This window comes from Helianthus annuus, chromosome 3 (genome assembly GCF_002127325.2).
Source record: "Helianthus annuus cultivar XRQ/B chromosome 3, HanXRQr2.0-SUNRISE, whole genome shotgun sequence".
Taxonomy (NCBI): domain Eukaryota; kingdom Viridiplantae; phylum Streptophyta; class Magnoliopsida; order Asterales; family Asteraceae; genus Helianthus; species Helianthus annuus.
The window spans coordinates 118261574-118281203 of NC_035435.2; the positions used below are offsets into that span (position 1 = coordinate 118261574).

At 36.6% G+C, this 19630-nt stretch overlaps 3 protein-coding genes across 3 annotated transcripts; 1 reads left to right on the forward strand and 2 right to left on the reverse strand.

The window, feature by feature from the left end:
* The first annotated feature begins 4978 nt into the window (after positions 1-4978).
* On the forward strand, positions 4979-6645 carry LOC110910493 (1-aminocyclopropane-1-carboxylate oxidase 3). Its single transcript, XM_022155132.2, has 4 exons — positions 4979-5180; positions 5253-5479; positions 5716-6049; positions 6135-6645. The coding sequence occupies exons 1-4, from the start codon at positions 5076-5078 to the stop codon at positions 6426-6428; spliced, it is 960 nt and encodes a 319-aa protein (XP_022010824.1). The 5' UTR covers positions 4979-5075; the 3' UTR covers positions 6429-6645.
* A 1710-nt stretch (positions 6646-8355) lies between these two features.
* On the reverse strand, positions 8356-11891 carry LOC118490640 (tyrosine-protein phosphatase DSP1-like). The gene is made up of 5 exons (XM_035988410.1): positions 11554-11891; positions 11216-11309; positions 8972-9029; positions 8850-8893; positions 8356-8765 (listed from the first exon to the last, which is right to left on the reverse strand). Exons 1-5 carry the CDS (start codon positions 11787-11789, stop codon positions 8610-8612), a joined length of 588 nt encoding a protein of 195 aa, XP_035844303.1. The 5' UTR covers positions 11790-11891; the 3' UTR covers positions 8356-8609.
* Positions 11892-14340: 2449 nt separating this feature from the next.
* On the reverse strand, positions 14341-17867 carry LOC110910492 (tyrosine-protein phosphatase DSP1). The gene is made up of 5 exons (XM_022155130.2): positions 17530-17867; positions 17192-17285; positions 14950-15007; positions 14828-14871; positions 14341-14743 (listed from the first exon to the last, which is right to left on the reverse strand). Exons 1-5 carry the CDS (start codon positions 17763-17765, stop codon positions 14588-14590), a joined length of 588 nt encoding a protein of 195 aa, XP_022010822.1. The 5' UTR covers positions 17766-17867; the 3' UTR covers positions 14341-14587.
* Positions 17868-19630: the final 1763 nt, after the last annotated feature.

A 19630-nucleotide genomic window follows, 5' to 3' on the forward strand; every position in this document is an offset into this window, starting at 1 on the left:
GGCGCCACAAAGGTTTTTCTTTTCTTAAAGGCACGACCTGGACTGGTCAGATCGGTAGCCAAGGGAACATCACGCCCAACACTGGAAGTTTCCTCCACGGAGGGCACACCCCCATGGACCGATGTGTGTTTCTTCCCGGTAAGCTTTATCCGGGTAGGTTTTTTCTCCGACACGGACACGGCGGTAGTTGCCACACCTGACAATTAGGTGACGTATGCTGTGGGGTCCGCCGGTACAGCGGGTAGAAGAAACTGCTCAAGATGCACCCTTAGCACATCTGGTTCTCCTTCGTCCAACACGCGGTCGGCAGGCTTCAACGCGAGATGCCGAGGAGGATCAATAAAGTCAAACATACCCCACTCCCCTGTGTGACATATGGGGAGTTAAAAAAAAACACAGCAAAAATAGCAATGCACGACAAAGTAAACATACCTGCATCGTCCCTTTGAAATGAGGGATAACGCTTAATATCAGGCCACAACAAACTCATGCCGGCCATCACCAACGCACCTTCAGGGATAATTGTGCACTCGAAGGGGCGGCCACACAGCTTTATGTACAGAACATTTGACGCGTACGCATCCTCAGGAGCAACATCGTCTTTCACTTTATCCTTTGGCCCTTTCTCTCTCCAGTGCATTTCCCTAGGGATAACAGAGGCATCAAGATAGAAGAATTTTTTCTTCCAATCTTTGTCCCTCGAACTGGTAGGAATATCCCTTAGGCACGATACGTCAGTATCCCTCCGGTCGAAGGTAAAGAAAGGGGATTTCCACACAAGCACAAAGAAAGCCCTAAAGACAACCAGTTCTGGGATATGGCCCAGTGCTATGCAGGCAAACTCAAATTGCCGAAGTTTCACTAAACCAAGGGGATGTATTTGAGAAATGTGGATACGGTAAAAATCAAGCACCGATTTCAAAAATTTGGTGATGGGTAGCCGGAAATTGCAGAATTTGAAAAAATCACTAAACAAAGTGATTTTACCCGCTTTCAAGGGGAATGCAGTGTCGGTCTTGGACGGCAAAACGGGGTTCCATTCGGCCCTAATACCATAATCATGAACAAGGTTGTTGAAGGATGTTACGCCCCACTTACAAAACAATATGTCTGTAGGGGCGGCAGCGGTGGAAGACGATTCGTTGGTTTTCGAAGCCATTGATTAGAAAGAACGACGAAGGAATGATTTGGGAGAGGGGATTTGAGCTCCTACATAAAGAGTCGTTATTTATACGCAAAGACAACTTTTCAAATTCAAAAAGATGTACGAACGGAAATACGTGTCCATATGGGGTAAAAACAGTTGTCACTAATGTGATGACCCAACTGTCACATCCTATATTTTCGCCGTCATTTTCCAAAACCGTAGCAACAACCATAATACACTAACTTTTTCTTTTTTCTCTTAGTCCGACCTAATGGATTTCTTTCCATGAACTCGGACTGGGGGGACATGACGAGGTGTGACCCGCATCGGTTAACCCGACCCGGTTACAACCTATTATATTAATATAAATACAAACGATTATTCTAGAACCTTCCATATCTACATGGAAGTTGCACAACCAAATCTCCAACTTTGCGGGAAGATCGTGTAAATCTCTAACTTATCGGAATATATCCTAGGTTAAAGGAAACCCTAATGGAAAACCTATAAATAGAGGTAAACGTATAAGGTATGATCATCTTGTTCTCATATATCTTCTTCTCCAAAACTTCTTTCATCAACCAATACTTATTCTCACGCCGGAGGGTGGTTACAGGAATAACCCCATTCCTGTAACGAGTCCTAACGGTGTTTCTGTTTTGCAGCCAAGCGTTCGGGTCACTAATCATTGAAGCCGTAGGTGCTGCATAGGTCAGTGTTTCTTCACTTGTTTTCCAAGGATTTAAACATGCTTTTCTAGAACATTTGACAAGTAAAATTCAGAACTTTAATCCCTCTACAAGGGTTCATGTTTTTGAAACAAGTTAGCGTGTCCGCTTCACGGCTTACGCTTTGTTATAACCAATCAACAAGTGATGGTCCTTGACTTCAACGTTTACAATTCAACTTGTTTTGACCCGTTTGGATGCCGAATGTAGACCACCATTTCAAGACATTCCAAACTCTATGTCTAACACATTCCGTGACTTAGCGGGTTTTCTTGTTTGGCTAAATTCCAATACAACTAACTAGAATAAATAAATAACATAATGTGACGAAACCGTAGGTCGCGTACCTTTAAAGCGCACCCTTCAAGCGTGTATCACCTCCGGTTTGTCCACTTGACGATCCGGATTCTTTACCTAAAGAGTTCCATTCTCAACCAAATTTAGAACTCTTTTATAATCAATAACGGACAATTCATTATGATATTCAAATCTGCGTTTTTGTCTGATCTTTAACATTTTATTCCTCACTTAGGCGTTTTAACAAACACCTAGCGGGTCAGATTTTTACATAATCTTTACTAGGTTCTTGACATGCTATTTCCATCTACATTCATTTCCGTTAGGCAATTTACACAAATTTTCAACATCAATAATTACTGAATTTAACACATAAATTCAGTTTTCACTAGAATGGTAATCATAATCCTAGTTTTTATCTAGTTTCTACAATTTCATTAATCACCTACAATGGTGATTACAATTTCACAAGTATCATGCAAGGTTTTAACAAGAATTCATCTAGGGTTTATCCCTAGACATCATACTACTTCTAATTTCATCTATACAACATATATTCAAGCTCAATTTTGATTTTCTCAATTAACCTAAAATTGAACATTAATCAAAATACCAAAATTTTGCATACCTTTTGATCCCTGCAACGAGGTGATCACTAATTCGTGTTTGAAACTTGATTTAGAGCAGATTAGGGGCTTCAATTCGTGAGTTTTATGCAAGTTAGGGTTTGATGGAGAACTCTGGTTCGCCCCCTGTGTTTGAGATCGACCAGACACATACACTAAGTGTGTGTTTGGTGTTAATTATCTCTTTTAATCTTTCAAGTTTCATAATTGACAATTCAAGCCCCTAAGTTTTATTTTACTATTAACTTAGATGTTTTAACCTTGTTATTTGTCATCTCAAGACTAGTAGCTAACTGGGTTATGGATTCCTAGTTAGCTTGTTCTTGCTTATTTAATATTTTATTATTCTGATTTTAAGTTTTATAAATTTCGGGAGTTACATTCCCCTCCCAGCCCAAATTATGTTTTTGTCCTTAGTTTAAATTTATAGTTTTGCCATATTTTTGTTTTTTTTTTACCTTGGTGTAAAATTATAGTCATGCCATCATTTTAAATTTTGTTTTTTTTACAAAACTATGATAGTGTTTTTTTTAATTGGTTGACTCTGTGTAATTTTTATTCGTGCCAAGCGGTCTGCCTGACACACACTTATTTTTCCTAAAAATTACAATTTTGGTCCTCGTTTAAAATTAGTCTTTCCAGTATTTTAGTTATTTTTTTTAGCAAAAGTATGGTGGTGTTTTGTTTTAATTAGTTGACTCGATATAATTTTTATTCGTGCCAAGCGACTGCCTGACACACGCTCATTTTTCCTAAAAATTGCAATTTTGGTCTCAGTTTAAAATTATAGTCTTTCTAGTGTTTTAGTTTTTTTTAGCAAAAATATGATAGTGTTTTGATTTAATTGGTTGACTCGATATAATCTTTTTTGAGATCGTGTTATGAGTAGTATGTGTAAGTAAACGGAACACAGACGTACATATTATGAGAGAGAAATATTTGGCTTAGTGCTCCGTAACGCAGGCAGGGAAAAACTAGTTTTATAACAAAATTACTGTTAATATTACATCAGTCCATACAAAATTAAAAATTTAAGTATAATATTGTCATTCATATCAACCTCATTTATCATATGATGTTGGATTTTCTACAAGTGTACGTTAGGCTGCTAGCACTAGAGGTTGAAAAGGACATAAATCGTTATTTAATGACGAAGGAAGAAGGAAATAACATACAAAGAAGTTTGACTGCATGGGAAGTTTGAAGAAACGTTGAATAATCTTTACTTCATATATACCTTGATAAAGGGTGACATCTTTAGGTTCCATATTTTTTCATTAATCTCGTTGATAATAATGTTAATATAGTTGCTTGGTGGGCATCATATGCAATTCAATCATATTCCGAATAAAGAAATTAAATACAGATAATGGTGCAAATATTTTATATAAATAGTTAAATACTCTCCCATCTAAAAATATTAAAAAGAAAAAGACTATTAGAGGGGGTGTAAGGGTAAATTTGTTGACGTTTTGACCAACCAAATTTCACTTTATTATTTAATTAATGAATCAAACGTGGTTATTCTCTTGTAGTTTCACTTTATTATTTAATTAGTAAATCAAACGTGGTTATTCTCTTGTAGTTTAAGCGTCTAACTTGCTGTTTGTAGAATGGTTGAAAATGCATGTAGAAAAGTCGATTATGACCATTCTCTTGAAGTTTTGGTTCTTGCCATTAATAGCAATAGTTACCATTAAGAAGCGAACAAAGACTTATTTTTACCAGCATCCTCCCTTGAAAAAAATTTCAACAAGTCGATGTCATTTGAGCGTCACACGCATAAATAAGAAAAAAAGTAACTATCATATACTATATATAACCTATAAATCTCTTTTTTTATTTGTTTTCCTAGCAATCCATATCCAAAAATAATGGTCTCCTAGTCTTAGCTGCCTTAATTTACTATCTAAATTCAGACGACAAAGTGGGTCCTTAATATTCCAACCCATTTTTGAAAAATAAATTCGGAAAGACCTATATCTTGACTTCTAATGTGCCGGATACTTATCAATATTAATGTGGAAAATAAGGCACAAAATTAAATTTTGGTCACAATATGAGTCAAGGATATTACTTTTCTTATTTCTTACCCTTTTTAAGTCATAACACGAAATTTCCTTCTACATGTTCACTTTGTCTTTAGTGCCTTAAATCTCTCTATAAATCTAGACCACCACCATCTTGCATTAAACCATCACAAACAACTGATACACTCACAAACACACACATACAAACACACACATAGCAAAAGAATCAATTTCAAGAACAAAAGAGATGGCAAACTTCCCAGTTATCAACATGGAGAACCTGAATGGTTCTGAGAGAGGTGTTACCATGGAGAAGATCAATGATGCATGTGAAAACTGGGGATTCTTTGAGGTATGTTATAATAAACTAATTGAAATGTTGATAGTTTGGATTGTGAAAATAACAGTTTATGTGTTTTTTTAGTTGGTGAACCATGGGATTCCTCATGATTTACTTGACAAAGTCGAAAAGATGACAAAGGATCATTACAAGAAGTGTATGGAGCAGAGGTTTAAGGAAATGGTGGCAGCCAAAGCTTTAGAAGGTGTGAAAGCCGAAGTTACCGATATGGATTGGGAGAGCACTTTCTTCTTGCGCCATCGCCCTACCTCCAACATATCCGAGATCCCTGATCTTGTAGATGAATACAGGTAACTTTTGATCTATATATACAAAGATAAGTAACAAACAGACAGACATACAAACAAACGTACACAGTAATATCCCACCTAGAAAGCAGGGTCTAGGGAGTGTGAGATGAGGAAAAACCTTACCTCTATCCCAGGAGACAGGCTCAAAAACCTTTTTTTTTTCATATACTTATACAATATATATAAATTATATAATTTATGAACATGACCATGAAATGATAATGATAATGATGCAGGGAGTTGATGAAGGATTTTGCTGGTAAATTAGAGAAGCTAGCAGAGGAGCTTTTGGATTTATTATGTGAGAATCTTGGGTTGGAGAAAGGTTACTTAAAGAAAGCCTTTTATGGTTCAAAGGGTCCAAACTTTGGAACCAAGGTTAGCAACTACCCACCATGCCCAACACCGGATTTGATCAAGGGTCTCCGAGCCCATACCGATGCTGGTGGCATCATTTTGCTCTTTCAAGATGATAAAGTTAGCGGTCTACAGCTTCTTAAGGACGGCGAATGGATCGATGTTCCGCCCATGCGCCATTCCATTGTCATCAATCTTGGTGACCAAATTGAGGTAATATTTTTTTCAAGATTTTTTTTAGTTTCTTTTGGTGATGTTTGGATGCAAGTTTTGAGAATGTTTATGGATGGGATTGCAGGTGATCACAAATGGGAAATACAAGAGTGTGATGCACAGAGTTATTGCTCAAACAGATGGAACAAGAATGTCAATTGCCTCTTTTTACAACCCAGGGAATGATGCTGTGATCTATCCAGCTCCAACATTGTTGGAGAAGGAGCCAACAGAGAAAGAACAATCGTACCCGAAATTCGTGTTTGATGATTACATGAAACTGTATGCAGGTTTAAAGTTTCAGGCAAAGGAGCCAAGGTTTGAAGCCATGAAAGCAGTTGAAGCTAATGTTGGCTTGGGTCCAGTTGCAACAGTTTAAGTGACATGTTTTAAATAATAGAATGTGATAATAATTATTATTATTATACTTTTTTTTCTTTTATCTTTTTTCAATTTTTTTTGAGAGGTCTCAGCCATCTATAGATACTCTACAAAGAATTGTGTGCTTACTTTTTACTTGTTATACCATAATGACAAAAGTGTGTTGTACTCATTTTCAATTAATTATTAATTGAGCTTTGAATCATGTAGTGTAATATCATCTGTTGTGCAATTGTTTACCTGCTCTTTCACATTTACTAAACAAAGGGTTGATTCGGGTTATCTATTAACTCTAACAGGTCGAACGGTTAAAGTAAAATAAAAAAAACATTCGTTTAAAAAGTACCATTAGATCCAACCGTATCCATTTCAACCCTTACCAAAAAAAAAACACATTTGACCCAACTCGAACCTACCCATTTTGACCCTCACCGAAAATTACTTGTTTGACCCCGACACATTTGGGCCCTTACCAAAAAAAAAACATTCGTTTGACCCGACCCTATCATTTTACTACGTCTAGTAAAAAGGAGTAGGACGGTGACCATCCTGTTTTCTAGCTAAAAGTGCAGCAGGTGTGAGTTGAGAAAAGGTAACATGCAACAATGAGCACTATCAGCAGACCATAAAGTTGTCAACACTTATTGATGCAATAAGTAATACATTAGGTAAACTTCCATTAGCAAAAGCCATAAACCTTGCCTAGAATACACTCTGCCGACTTTGCTTTCCGCAAAAAGAATTAAAAAAATAAAGAATCTTGCAAGAAAGTCATTAGCAATTCTATATTTAATAAAGGACAAGGTCCACGACTTAAAGCACATATAATCATGCAGATTATAGATTTAAAAGAAAAAAATATTAAAAGCCAGTATTAGTTGCATCTATGCAGAGAGCTTTTGACACTAACAATAAGAAACCATAAATACACTGTTAAAATGGACTCATAATTATGGATTGGAGCATATTTTTAAAAAGTTGCAAGGATAAATTTGAATCATATCGACTCATTGTTCATTGCAATTAGTCTCCTAATTTAGTTGATCTTCGATGAGACGGATATAAAGAAGGCAAGTTGTATGCAAGTTTCATATGTCTAGTTGCAAATTAGAACTGATATTAGCAGTTAATATGCATATGTGCTTATATATGTCTAAGATTCCTCAGGTGTTGTTAGCAACCCGCCAAGAGAGTGCATAAAACTGTGTAATGGGGCTATAGAGAGATGTTATTATCCTAATAGCTAAAGGGTTACCGGGCCATAGAGCTATCAACGAAAAGATGGTAACAGGCTGGATGTTGTGCAACAGTTTGGCCCGAATTGCTTCGTCCATACCTATTTCTTGGGCCTTAGAAGTGCTTCCATATGGATAACTTTAGGGCCCACCAATACTCTACTAACCAGGTGGCCTTCACAGGCTAAGCAGAAACCAGTGAAAGCGAGATTCAAACATGAGACTCTTCTAGAGCGGAATCAGACACTTATCATCTCTGCCTTTGAATTCAACCTTTTCAGGTTTTTCTATAAGTTTTGGTTATTATTTTCTATTAATTATTTGCTTAAACCACATGATAGCAATACTTTTTGAATTTCACCTGCTTATTCAGATAATAACCTTGATAAGCACAGTGGCGGAGGTTGAATAAAAAATTGGGGAGGTGGTGGGCAGCGGACTCTCAAAATCCAATATTTTACAGTATAAAAAAATCAATTTTTTTTTTGTAAAAGTAACACTACGAGCGAAAAAAACAGGGGGGGGGGGGGGGGGGGTTCCCCTGTGATCCTTCGCCCCATGGATAAGCACATCTTTGAATCCTGTATAATCTGATGAAAATTAATGTTTCTTTATTTGCATCGATTCAAAAAAAAAAATTAAAAAAAAATAAAACTATAAAGGGCAAACCCGGTGCACGAGACTCCCACATGCTACAAAACCAAAATATCTTTTTATCAAGTTACTTTCATTCCTTTTGATAGATTCCAATGACAAATAGTTCATAGCAAATGCATAGAACAAGCTAGTCACGAATAGCGGGTGCAGAAAGGAATCAAATTCCTAACAGTACTAAAAATATTCTCACTCAATCCTCAAGGAATGAGAAACATCATTCCTGAATTGCTAAACATATTCCCGGACTCAAGTTTATTCCGGCCCAAGCGGGCCAATGGGAATGGGCTTTACCTCTTCAAGCTAGAGGCATCAAACAGCTCCATGAATCTCTGATCTGAGACTCTAGCTTTAGCAGCTGCAAACTTATGGTATTCATCAAAAATTGAAAGTAGGCTCCACTTCTGCATCTTTCTTAAGCATCCCACTAGACAACCCGTTCGATGCTGAATCAAGGAAAATAAATAAAAATATTTATCTTTATTTGTAACTAGAGATGGGTGATAATGGGACTCAAAAGACACAAGTACCTTTCCTCTTTTGCAATGAATAAGCAAAGGGTGATTTCTTACATCTGCCAACAAGAAAGAAGAATCCAACTTAGATTACATTCTAAATTCTATACAAGTAAGGAAAAGAAGAGATCAAATACCAATGACAACTTTTAATGCTTCTCGAATGGTATCCTCGGGAATATCGAAAAAAGGTTCCTGCATGATAATGCCATAAAAATAGTGAAGTTATACTCGAAGTTAGAGCTTTGTAACCTTCAGGAGGTGGTTCAGTAGTAAGCATCTAATCCCCCTCTAGCAGAGGTCTCGGAATCGTATCCATCTTCCAGTGGACATAAGTTGTGCTTTACCCGGACCTAGTTAGCAGCGTATTGGTGGGGCATGTGAGGGTTTTTTTTTTTTTTTTTTTTTTTTTTTTTTTTTTTTTTTTTTTTTTTTTTTTCTGACGGGTTCCCAGAGTTACCAAAAGGAAACTTGAAACTTAGATCTAGACAACAAGGTGATGGAGTTGGAGTAATGAAACATCCATCAGTCTTAACTCTTAAGTAAACATCCTATATCTCTATCCAGCCAACAAGGTTCCATGTACCAAATGTGTGCTGTTCATCATAATGTGTATGCATAATACATTTGGCAGTTCAAGATTACAAGTATATCTAGCAAAGTACTTTGGTTTTCTGGGACAACATATAATTTAGACAACATAATCTCGTATGCTTGGTTTGTATCTCGAAAAAATATATATTTTCAGTTGACTCACTTGATCACGAAAAAAAGGAAAAAAAACACGCTTAAGTCGCTTAACATGCTCTAAAAGGTACTTAGTTGGAAGTTGGAACCACAATTGTTTTGACATGTTAGACTGTCTTCAATGGGGTTTGTCGAACCTACGGATGACGATGTGAAGGAGACCGCAAGGTCCTTGGCCACGGACCGTCCCTGGCAGAATCTGGCTACTTCTATGAAAGGGGTCATATCAAGTCTCGATCAATAAGAACAACAAAGATTTGTGAATAACTCTCATGTATATTAATCAGAAAAATAACTTAAAAGCTAATTACAACTCTCTTGTTGAATTCATGACTCGAATCATCTTATATATACTACCCAAACTTGCTAGCCAAAAGCTAACCTTTTTAACGCAAATTAAATAGCTAACTAGTAGGTGATAAACGTACTTGTTTAATCCTAATCCTTTAATCCAACCAACTTGTTAATAAAGTTACATTAAGCCGATCCATTAATTAATCAACCCACTTGGTAATTAACTCGCCTCATACCCTAATCATTCTAACAAACTCGCACTCCAAGTCGGCCCAACCCCATCCAACTTGATGGGTCGGAAATTACGTCCAACAAAAGAGAGATAAAAGGTGTGCGGTACGTCTCTGGGAGAGGATAGAGAGGAGTGAAGTTAGTGGGGTAGTTTGCAAGAGAGATAAAAGGTGTGCGGTATGTCTCTGGGAGATGAGAGAGGAGTGAAGTTAGTGCATAGTTTGCTTGATGTGGTGGTCCGTCGTCACTCTCCCACCACTGTGGATGCTTTTAATATATTTTATACCGTAGGCAACCACCTTACAAAGGCTATCGATGTAAGCATCCAATATATAAGTATCAAAAGAAAAAAGATATTAGATCAAGTCACCTCATGAACAAACTATTAGGATCAGGTGTTTTCTCCGTACCAAATTAATTCTAAAGGTTGTCCAGATCAGATTAACTCGGTTCTCATTCTTTATTTGTCTTGATATATAGACCTTCAACAGTGTATAGTTAATCTAGTGGCCACATATATAGTTGATGTAAAATTATTTTATTGTTATTTAATCAAGCTTCTTTTGTTATTTCATTAAAATATAACAAACTTGCGAAGTTACATCAAACTAGAAGTTACGCGGGCAACAAGCTACGTCGCCGCTCCTTTCTGAATTACAATTCCTAACCTTTAAAAAACAAACCCTTGTGGTCAAAAAGTGGATGGCTTCTTGGGGCTAGGAAAATCTAATATTTTAAGGAAAATAATTCTAGAGTACTTTAATAAATGAAACTACATGATTTTGAGTCTTCAACCTCTATAAAAACTAATGACTTTCACCAACGGCATAATCCGTGGGCGCAGGTGCTTACGGACACTAATCAAGAAATTACAGAGGAAATTACAGGACACAAATTCAATTAACTGGCCCTGGAATACCTGAAATGTGGATCCGTAATCCGTACGAGTAACAATAAGTAATGATGATAAGAAAACCATCAGATCAGATCTCAAAGAATCTTATACATCCAGCTAGACAGACAGATATCATGATGAAACACAACAAACAAACTACTTACATTATTTTCAACAAGTAATTTCCGACAGAATTAAAACCATAAATACGCACCTTGGTTCCTTCCATACCAAAGTGAAACAACTGAATCCGATTAGACTTCAAGAACTCCAAATTATGCTCCGGATATTTTTCAGGACACAGATATCTACAACACAATTTAAATCTATTTAGTAAAGGCCAGCCTAAATCAATGTGTGTACATAATGGTGTTCCTCCAGAACCGATTCTTAAATCGTGTCCTTTTAGTTAAAAAAATATATGTTTTTGTTTAACATCCGGTTAATTCGATTTTAGTATATAATGAAGAAAATTGGGGCGCCTAAGCGACAACTTATTTTTTTTTTTATACAGTGAAGCCACCCCTGGTGTGTTTAGTGTTAACGACTTACACGATAGAGCGGAGGCCTAGGGCGGTAAGAAACGAAAAGTTGGCGGAGTCCGGGAAGCTGGACCGGTAGATGCCGTAGTCGACCATGGAGAAGTTGACAGGTGGATATAGCTCGTCGCTAGTGGCGTCCACTTTTCCGGTGGCCATTGCTGAGAGCTTGGGGAGTGGTTCAAGGAACTTGATGGTCCTGCACATGTCATGACCACCTTCTTGTTTGGCTTCTTGGTCCAGTTTCATCGTATGAGAAACTAAGAAATAAGATCTAGAGAGAGAAAAGATGAAGAAATGAATATTCTGGTCTACGACAGTTAGAAAGAAAATACATGAGGGAGCCCAGGAGCAGCGTAGTTATAGGGTTCGGAGGATGGTTAACGTGCATTACGAAATGTGTGGTATTGGTAGTAAAATACACTCCAACAAATACTATTTTAAAGTTCTGATAAAGTCAAATGAAAGTATACCCGCATTTTAGATTGATTGGAAACCATAAAAAAGAATACTAGTAATGGTTCTGATAGTGTCGATACTGATCTATTTGATCGATGACATAAGTTGGCTCGTCACGGTACCTGTATTGTGACAACACTCACTATGGCGTACGATAAAAAAACTCTATTGCAAATAAACTCCGTTTTTTAACGAAATTTAAACGCGCATAAAAATAAAAACGCTGCAGTGGTATACTTCCAAACTTGATTATAATATTTTTAGAATAACGAAGATAGTGACCACGCTAATTTATTTAATAAAATTTAATATGAGGTCACTTTGATAACGTTTACGTCCGTCTTTTGTTTACTTATACATTAATATTCACAACACGGTTTCAATATAAAGTTATATCAAGACCTAGATATATATAAGGTCCAGGCACGTCGCAACGACAATATTCATAATTCTTAAAAAACATCGTATATTAAAGTTACAAGGAAAAAAGATATACTCAACATTAATTATAATAATAGAAAATTTTAAACCTTTAAAATCTATAGGTCTAACACGATGGGAGTTTGGTCAGTATCGGTTCGGTTTGTTACGGTACCAACACTCGCTATAACAACCAAAAGAGAAACAAAAATAAATTAAAGCAGTGATATACCCAAGAAGATATCGAGGCGTGTTTATATTATCAATGGAAAAACAATAAAGCGAATAACAATATTAGTACCTACATTGTTAGGTTGGTATTGGTCTGATTCGGTTCATTATGGTCTCGGTACTCGCTATACACAATCGAAAAAAGAAACCAAAAAAAATTGACCCAACTCGAACCTACCCATTTTGACCCTCACCGAAAATTACTTGTTTGACCCCGACACATTTGGGCCCTTACCAAAAAAAAAACATTCGTTTGACCCGACCCTATCATTTTACTACGTCTAGTAAAAAGGAGTAGGACGGTGACCATCCTGTTTTCTAGCTAAAAGTGCAGCAGGTGTGAGTTGAGAAAAGGTAACATGCAACAATGAGCACTATCAGCAGACCATAAAGTTGTCAACACTTATTGATGCAATAAGTAATACATTAGGTAAACTTCCATTAGCAAAAGCCATAAACCTTGCCTAGAATACACTCTGCCGACTTTGCTTTCCGCAAAAAGAATTAAAAAAATAAAGAATCTTGCAAGAAAGTCATTAGCAATTCTATATTTAATAAAGGACAAGGTCCACGACTTAAAGCACATATAATCATGCAGATTATAGATTTAAAAGAAAAAAATATTAAAAGCCAGTATTAGTTGCATCTATGCAGAGAGCTTTTGACACTAACAATAAGAAACCATAAATACACTGTTAAAATGGACTCATAATTATGGATTGGAGCATATTTTTAAAAAGTTGCAAGGATAAATTTGAATCATATCGACTCATTGTTCATTGCAATTAGTCTCCTAATTTAGTTGATCTTCGATGAGACGGATATAAAGAAGGCAAGTTGTATGCAAGTTTCATATGTCTAGTTGCAAATTAGAACTGATATTAGCAGTTAATATGCATATGTGCTTATATATGTCTAAGATTCCTCAGGTGTTGTTAGCAACCCGCCAAGAGAGTGCATAAAACTGTGTAATGGGGCTATAGAGAGATGTTATTATCCTAATAGCTAAAGGGTTACCGGGCCATAGAGCTATCAACGAAAAGATGGTAACAGGCTGGATGTTGTGCAACAGTTTGGCCCGAATTGCTTCGTCCATACCTATTTCTTGGGCCTTAGAAGTGCTTCCATATGGATAACTTTAGGGCCCACCAATACTCTACTAACCAGGTGGCCTTCACAGGCTAAGCAGAAACCAGTGAAAGCGAGATTCAAACATGAGACTCTTCTAGAGCGGAATCAGACACTTATCATCTCTGCCTTTGAATTCAACCTTTTCAGGTTTTTCTATAAGTTTTGGTTATTATTTTCTATTAATTATTTGCTTAAACCACATGATAGCAATACTTTTTGAATTTCACCTGCTTATTCAGATAATAACCTTGATAAGCACAGTGGCGGAGGTTGAATAAAAAATTGGGGAGGTGGTGGGCAGCGGACTCTCAAAATCCAATATTTTACAGTATAAAAAAATCAATTTTTTTTTTGTAAAAGTAACACTACGAGCGAAAAAAACAGGGGGGGGGGGGGGGGTTCCCCTGTGATCCTTCGCCCCATGGATAAGCACATCTTTGAATCCTGTATAATCTGATGAAAATTAATGTTTCTTTATTTGCATCGATTCAAAAAAAAAAATTAAAAAAAAATAAAACTATAAAGGGCAAACCCGGTGCACGAGACTCCCACATGCTACAAACCAAAATATCTTTTTATCAAGTTACTTTCATTCCTTTTGATAGATTCCAATGACAAATAGTTCATAGCAAATGCATAGAACAAGCTAGTCACGAATAGCGGGTGCAGAAAGGAATCAAATTCCTAACAGTACTAAAAATATTCTCACTCAATCCTCAAGGAATGAGAAACATCATTCCTGAATTGCTAAACATATTCCCGGACTCAAGTTTATTCCGGCCCAAGCGGGCCAATGGGAATGGGCTTTACCTCTTCAAGCTAGAGGCATCAAACAGCTCCATGAATCTCTGATCTGAGACTCTAGCTTTAGCAGCTGCAAACTTATGGTATTCATCAAAAATTGAAAGTAGGCTCCACTTCTGCATCTTTCTTAAGCATCCCACTAGACAACCCGTTCGATGCTGAATCAAGGAAAATAAATAAAAATATTTATCTTTATTTGTAACTAGAGATGGGTGATAATGGGACTCAAAAGACACAAGTACCTTTCCTCTTTTGCAATGAATAAGCAAAGGGTGATTTCTTACATCTGCCAACAAGAAAGAAGAATCCAACTTAGATTACATTCTAAATTCTATACAAGTAAGGAAAAGAAGAGATCAAATACCAATGACAACTTTTAATGCTTCTCGAATGGTATCCTCGGGAATATCGAAAAAAGGTTCCTGCATGATAATGCCATAAAAATAGTGAAGTTATACTCGAAGTTAGAGCTTTGTAACCTTCAGGAGGTGGTTCAGTAGTAAGCATCTAATCCCCCTCTAGCAGAGGTCTCGGAATCGTATCCATCTTCCAGTGGACATAAGTTGTGCTTTACCCGGACCTAGTTAGCAGCGTATTGGTGGGGCATGTGAGGGTTTTTTTTTTTTTTTTTTTTTTTTTTTTTTTTTTTTTTTTTTTTTTTTTTCTGACGGGTTCCCAGAGTTACCAAAAGGAAACTTGAAACTTAGATCTAGACAACAAGGTGATGGAGTTGGAGTAATGAAACATCCATCAGTCTTAACTCTTAAGTAAACATCCTATATCTCTATCCAGCCAACAAGGTTCCATGTACCAAATGTGTGCTGTTCATCATAATGTGTATGCATAATACATTTGGCAGTTCAAGATTACAAGTATATCTAGCAAAGTACTTTGGTTTTCTGGGACAACATATAATTTAGACAACATAATCTCGTATGCTTGGTTTGTATCTCGAAAAAATATATATTTTCAGTTGACTCACTTGATCACGAAAAAAAGGAAAAAAAACACGCTTAAGTCGCTTAACATGCTCTAAAAGGTACTTAGTTGGAAGTTGGAACCACAATTGTTTTGACATGTTAGACTGTCTTCAATGGGGTTTGTCGAACCTACGGATGACGATGTGAAGGAGACCGCAAGGTCCTTGGCCACGGACCGTCCCTGGCAGAATCTGGCTACTTCTATGAAAGGGGTCATATCAAGTCTCGATCAATAAGAACAACAAAGATTTGTGAATAACTCTCATGTATATTAATCAGAAAAATAACTTAAAAGCTAATTACAACTCTCTTGTTGAATTCATGACTCGAATCATCTTATATATACTACCCAAACTTGCTAGCCAAAAGCTAACCTTTTTAACGCAAATTAAATAGCTAACTAGTAGGTGATAAACGTACTTGTTTAATCCTAATCCTTTAATCCAACCAACTTGTTAATAAAGTTACATTAAGCCGATCCATTAATTAATCAACCCACTTGGTAATTAACTCGCCTCATACCCTAATCATTCTAACAAACTCGCACTCCAAGTCGGCCCAACCCCATCCAACTTGATGGGTCGGAAATTACGTCCAACAAAAGAGAGATAAAAGGTGTGCGGTACGTCTCTGGGAGAGGATAGAGAGGAGTGAAGTTAGTGGGGTAGTTTGCAAGAGAGATAAAAGGTGTGCGGTATGTCTCTGGGAGATGAGAGAGGAGTGAAGTTAGTGCATAGTTTGCTTGATGTGGTGGTCCGTCGTCACTCTCCCACCACTGTGGATGCTTTTAATATATTTTATACCGTAGGCAACCACCTTACAAAGGCTATCGATGTAAGCATCCAATATATAAGTATCAAAAGAAAAAAGATATTAGATCAAGTCACCTCATGAACAAACTATTAGGATCAGGTGTTTTCTCCGTACCAAATTAATTCTAAAGGTTGTCCAGATCAGATTAACTCGGTTCTCATTCTTTATTTGTCTTGATATATAGACCTTCAACAGTGTATAGTTAATCTAGTGGCCACATATATAGTTGATGTAAAATTATTTTATTGTTATTTAATCAAGCTTCTTTTGTTATTTCATTAAAATATAACAAACTTGCGAAGTTACATCAAACTAGAAGTTACGCGGGCAACAAGCTACGTCGCCGCTCCTTTCTGAATTACAATTCCTAACCTTTAAAAAACAAACCCTTGTGGTCAAAAAGTGGATGGCTTCTTGGGGCTAGGAAAATCTAATATTTTAAGGAAAATAATTCTAGAGTACTTTAATAAATGAAACTACATGATTTTGAGTCTTCAACCTCTATAAAAACTAATGACTTTCACCAACGGCATAATCCGTGGGCGCAGGTGCTTACGGACACTAATCAAGAAATTACAGAGGAAATTACAGGACACAAATTCAATTAACTGGCCCTGGAATACCTGAAATGTGGATCCGTAATCCGTACGAGTAACAATAAGTAATGATGATAAGAAAACCATCAGATCAGATCTCAAAGAATCTTATACATCCAGCTAGACAGACAGATATCATGATGAAACACAACAAACAAACTACTTACATTATTTTCAACAAGTAATTTCCGACAGAATTAAAACCATAAATACGCACCTTGGTTCCTTCCATACCAAAGTGAAACAACTGAATCCGATTAGACTTCAAGAACTCCAAATTATGCTCCGGATATTTTTCAGGACACAGATATCTACAACACAATTTAAATCTATTTAGTAAAGGCCAGCCTAAATCAATGTGTGTACATAATGGTGTTCCTCCAGAACCGATTCTTAAATCGTGTCCTTTTAGTTAAAAAAATATATGTTTTTGTTTAACATCCGGTTAATTCGATTTTAGTATATAATGAAGAAAATTGGGGCGCCTAAGCGACAACTTATTTTTTTTTTTATACAGTGAAGCCACCCCTGGTGTGTTTAGTGTTAACGACTTACACGATAGAGCGGAGGCCTAGGGCGGTAAGAAACGAAAAGTTGGCGGAGTCCGGGAAGCTGGACCGGTAGATGCCGTAGTCGACCATGGAGAAGTTGACAGGTGGATATAGCTCGTCGCTAGTGGCGTCCACTTTTCCGGTGGCCATTGCTGAGAGCTTGGGGAGTGGTTCAAGGAACTTGATGGTCCTGCACATGTCATGACCACCTTCTTGTTTGGCTTCTTGGTCCAGTTTCATCGTATGAGAAACTAAGAAATAAGATCTAGAGAGAGAAAAGATGAAGAAATGAATATTCTGGTCTACGACAGTTAGAAAGAAAATACATGAGGGAGCCCAGGAGCAGCGTAGTTATAGGGTTCGGAGGATGGTTAACGTGCATTACGAAATGTGTGGTATTGGTAGTAAAATACACTCCAACAAATACTATTTTAAAGTTCTGATAAAGTCAAATGAAAGTATACCCGCATTTTAGATTGATTGGAAACCATAAAAAAGAATACTAGTAATGGTTCTGATAGTGTCGATACTGATCTATTTGATCGATGACATAAGTTGGCTCGTCACGGTACCTGTATTGTGACAACACTCACTATGGCGTACGATAAAAAAAAACTCTATTGCAAATAAAACTCCGTTTTTAACGAAATTTAAACGCGCATAAAAATAAAAACGCTGCAGTGGTATATTCCAAACTTGATTATAATATTTTTAGAATAACGAAGATAGGTGACCACGCTAATTTATTTAATAAAATTTAATATGAGGTCACTTTGATAACGTTTACGTCCGTCTTTTGTTTACTTATACATTAATATTCACAACACGGTTTCAATATAAAGTTATATCAAGACCTAGATATATATAAGGTCCAGGCACGTCGCAACGACATATTCATAATTCTTAAAAAACATCGTATATTAAAAGTTACAAGGAAAAAAAGATATACTCAACATTAATTATAATAATAGAAAATTTTAAACCTTTAAAAATCTATAGGTCTACACGATGGGAGTTTGGTCAGTATCGGTTCGGTTTGTTACGGTACCAACACTCGCTATAACAACCAAAAGAGAAACAAAAATAAATTAAAGCAGTGATATACCCAAGAAGATATCGAGGCGTGTTTATATTATCAATGGAAAACAATAAAGCGAATAACAATATTAGTACCTACATTGTTAGGTTGGTATTGGTCTGATTCGGTTCATTATGGTCTCGGTACTCGCTATAACAATCGAAAAAGAAACCAAAAAAAAAAAAGTAAAGTCGTGATTTTTTTGGTCAAAAATATGATTAAGGATAATGTAACCAAATTTGTTAAGTGGGGTAGAGTGCTTAGGTGATGATGTAACACCCCAGGAAAACCAGGAAACCACGCAACCTAACTAGCTTCCTCAGTAACTACGTGCTAAATTTGGGACGAAATTTCTTTCAACTTGGGGATGATGTGACAACTCGTGTTTCAAACCTTTCGTTGTACTTTGATGTTACTTGTTTGAACAATATGTAATTACGTGATACGTGGTTTTAACGGAATGTTTGTTATGTTATGTGATTATGTGTGTAATGTATGTATTTAATGTAGTCGCACAACACTAGCCCAATCGTACAAGTTAATTCAAGCCACACTCCTTGTACTCGAAACCCAAGGGCAACCCATGAAGGGTTCGGCCCACTCCCTTAGTTCGAATAACACCTAGAGTGTTAGTATATATTCTACACTTCACCAAAACACACAAAGTTTAGCAAACCCTAAATCTCTCTCCCTCTCTCTCGAAGCCGACGGCCCCACCCCTCTTTCTTGAAGACTTTCTTGTTCGGATCATCCTTGTTCTACCTTCTAACCGGTTAGTGTTTCATGGTTATTGTTTTGTTAGATGATATTGTGATTTATATGTTCCTACATGATGATTTACGAATAATATATGATTGATTATGATATGAATTGTTGAGGTTAGTGTTCATGTAAATCGGCCCACATGTGTAATATGTTAGTTAAATATAGGGTTGATAATCATGTAATGAAAATAACGATCTAGAACCGAATGAATGTAATCAGCCATATGTGTTTGGATTCGGACGGTTTGGTTGTGTTGTTATGA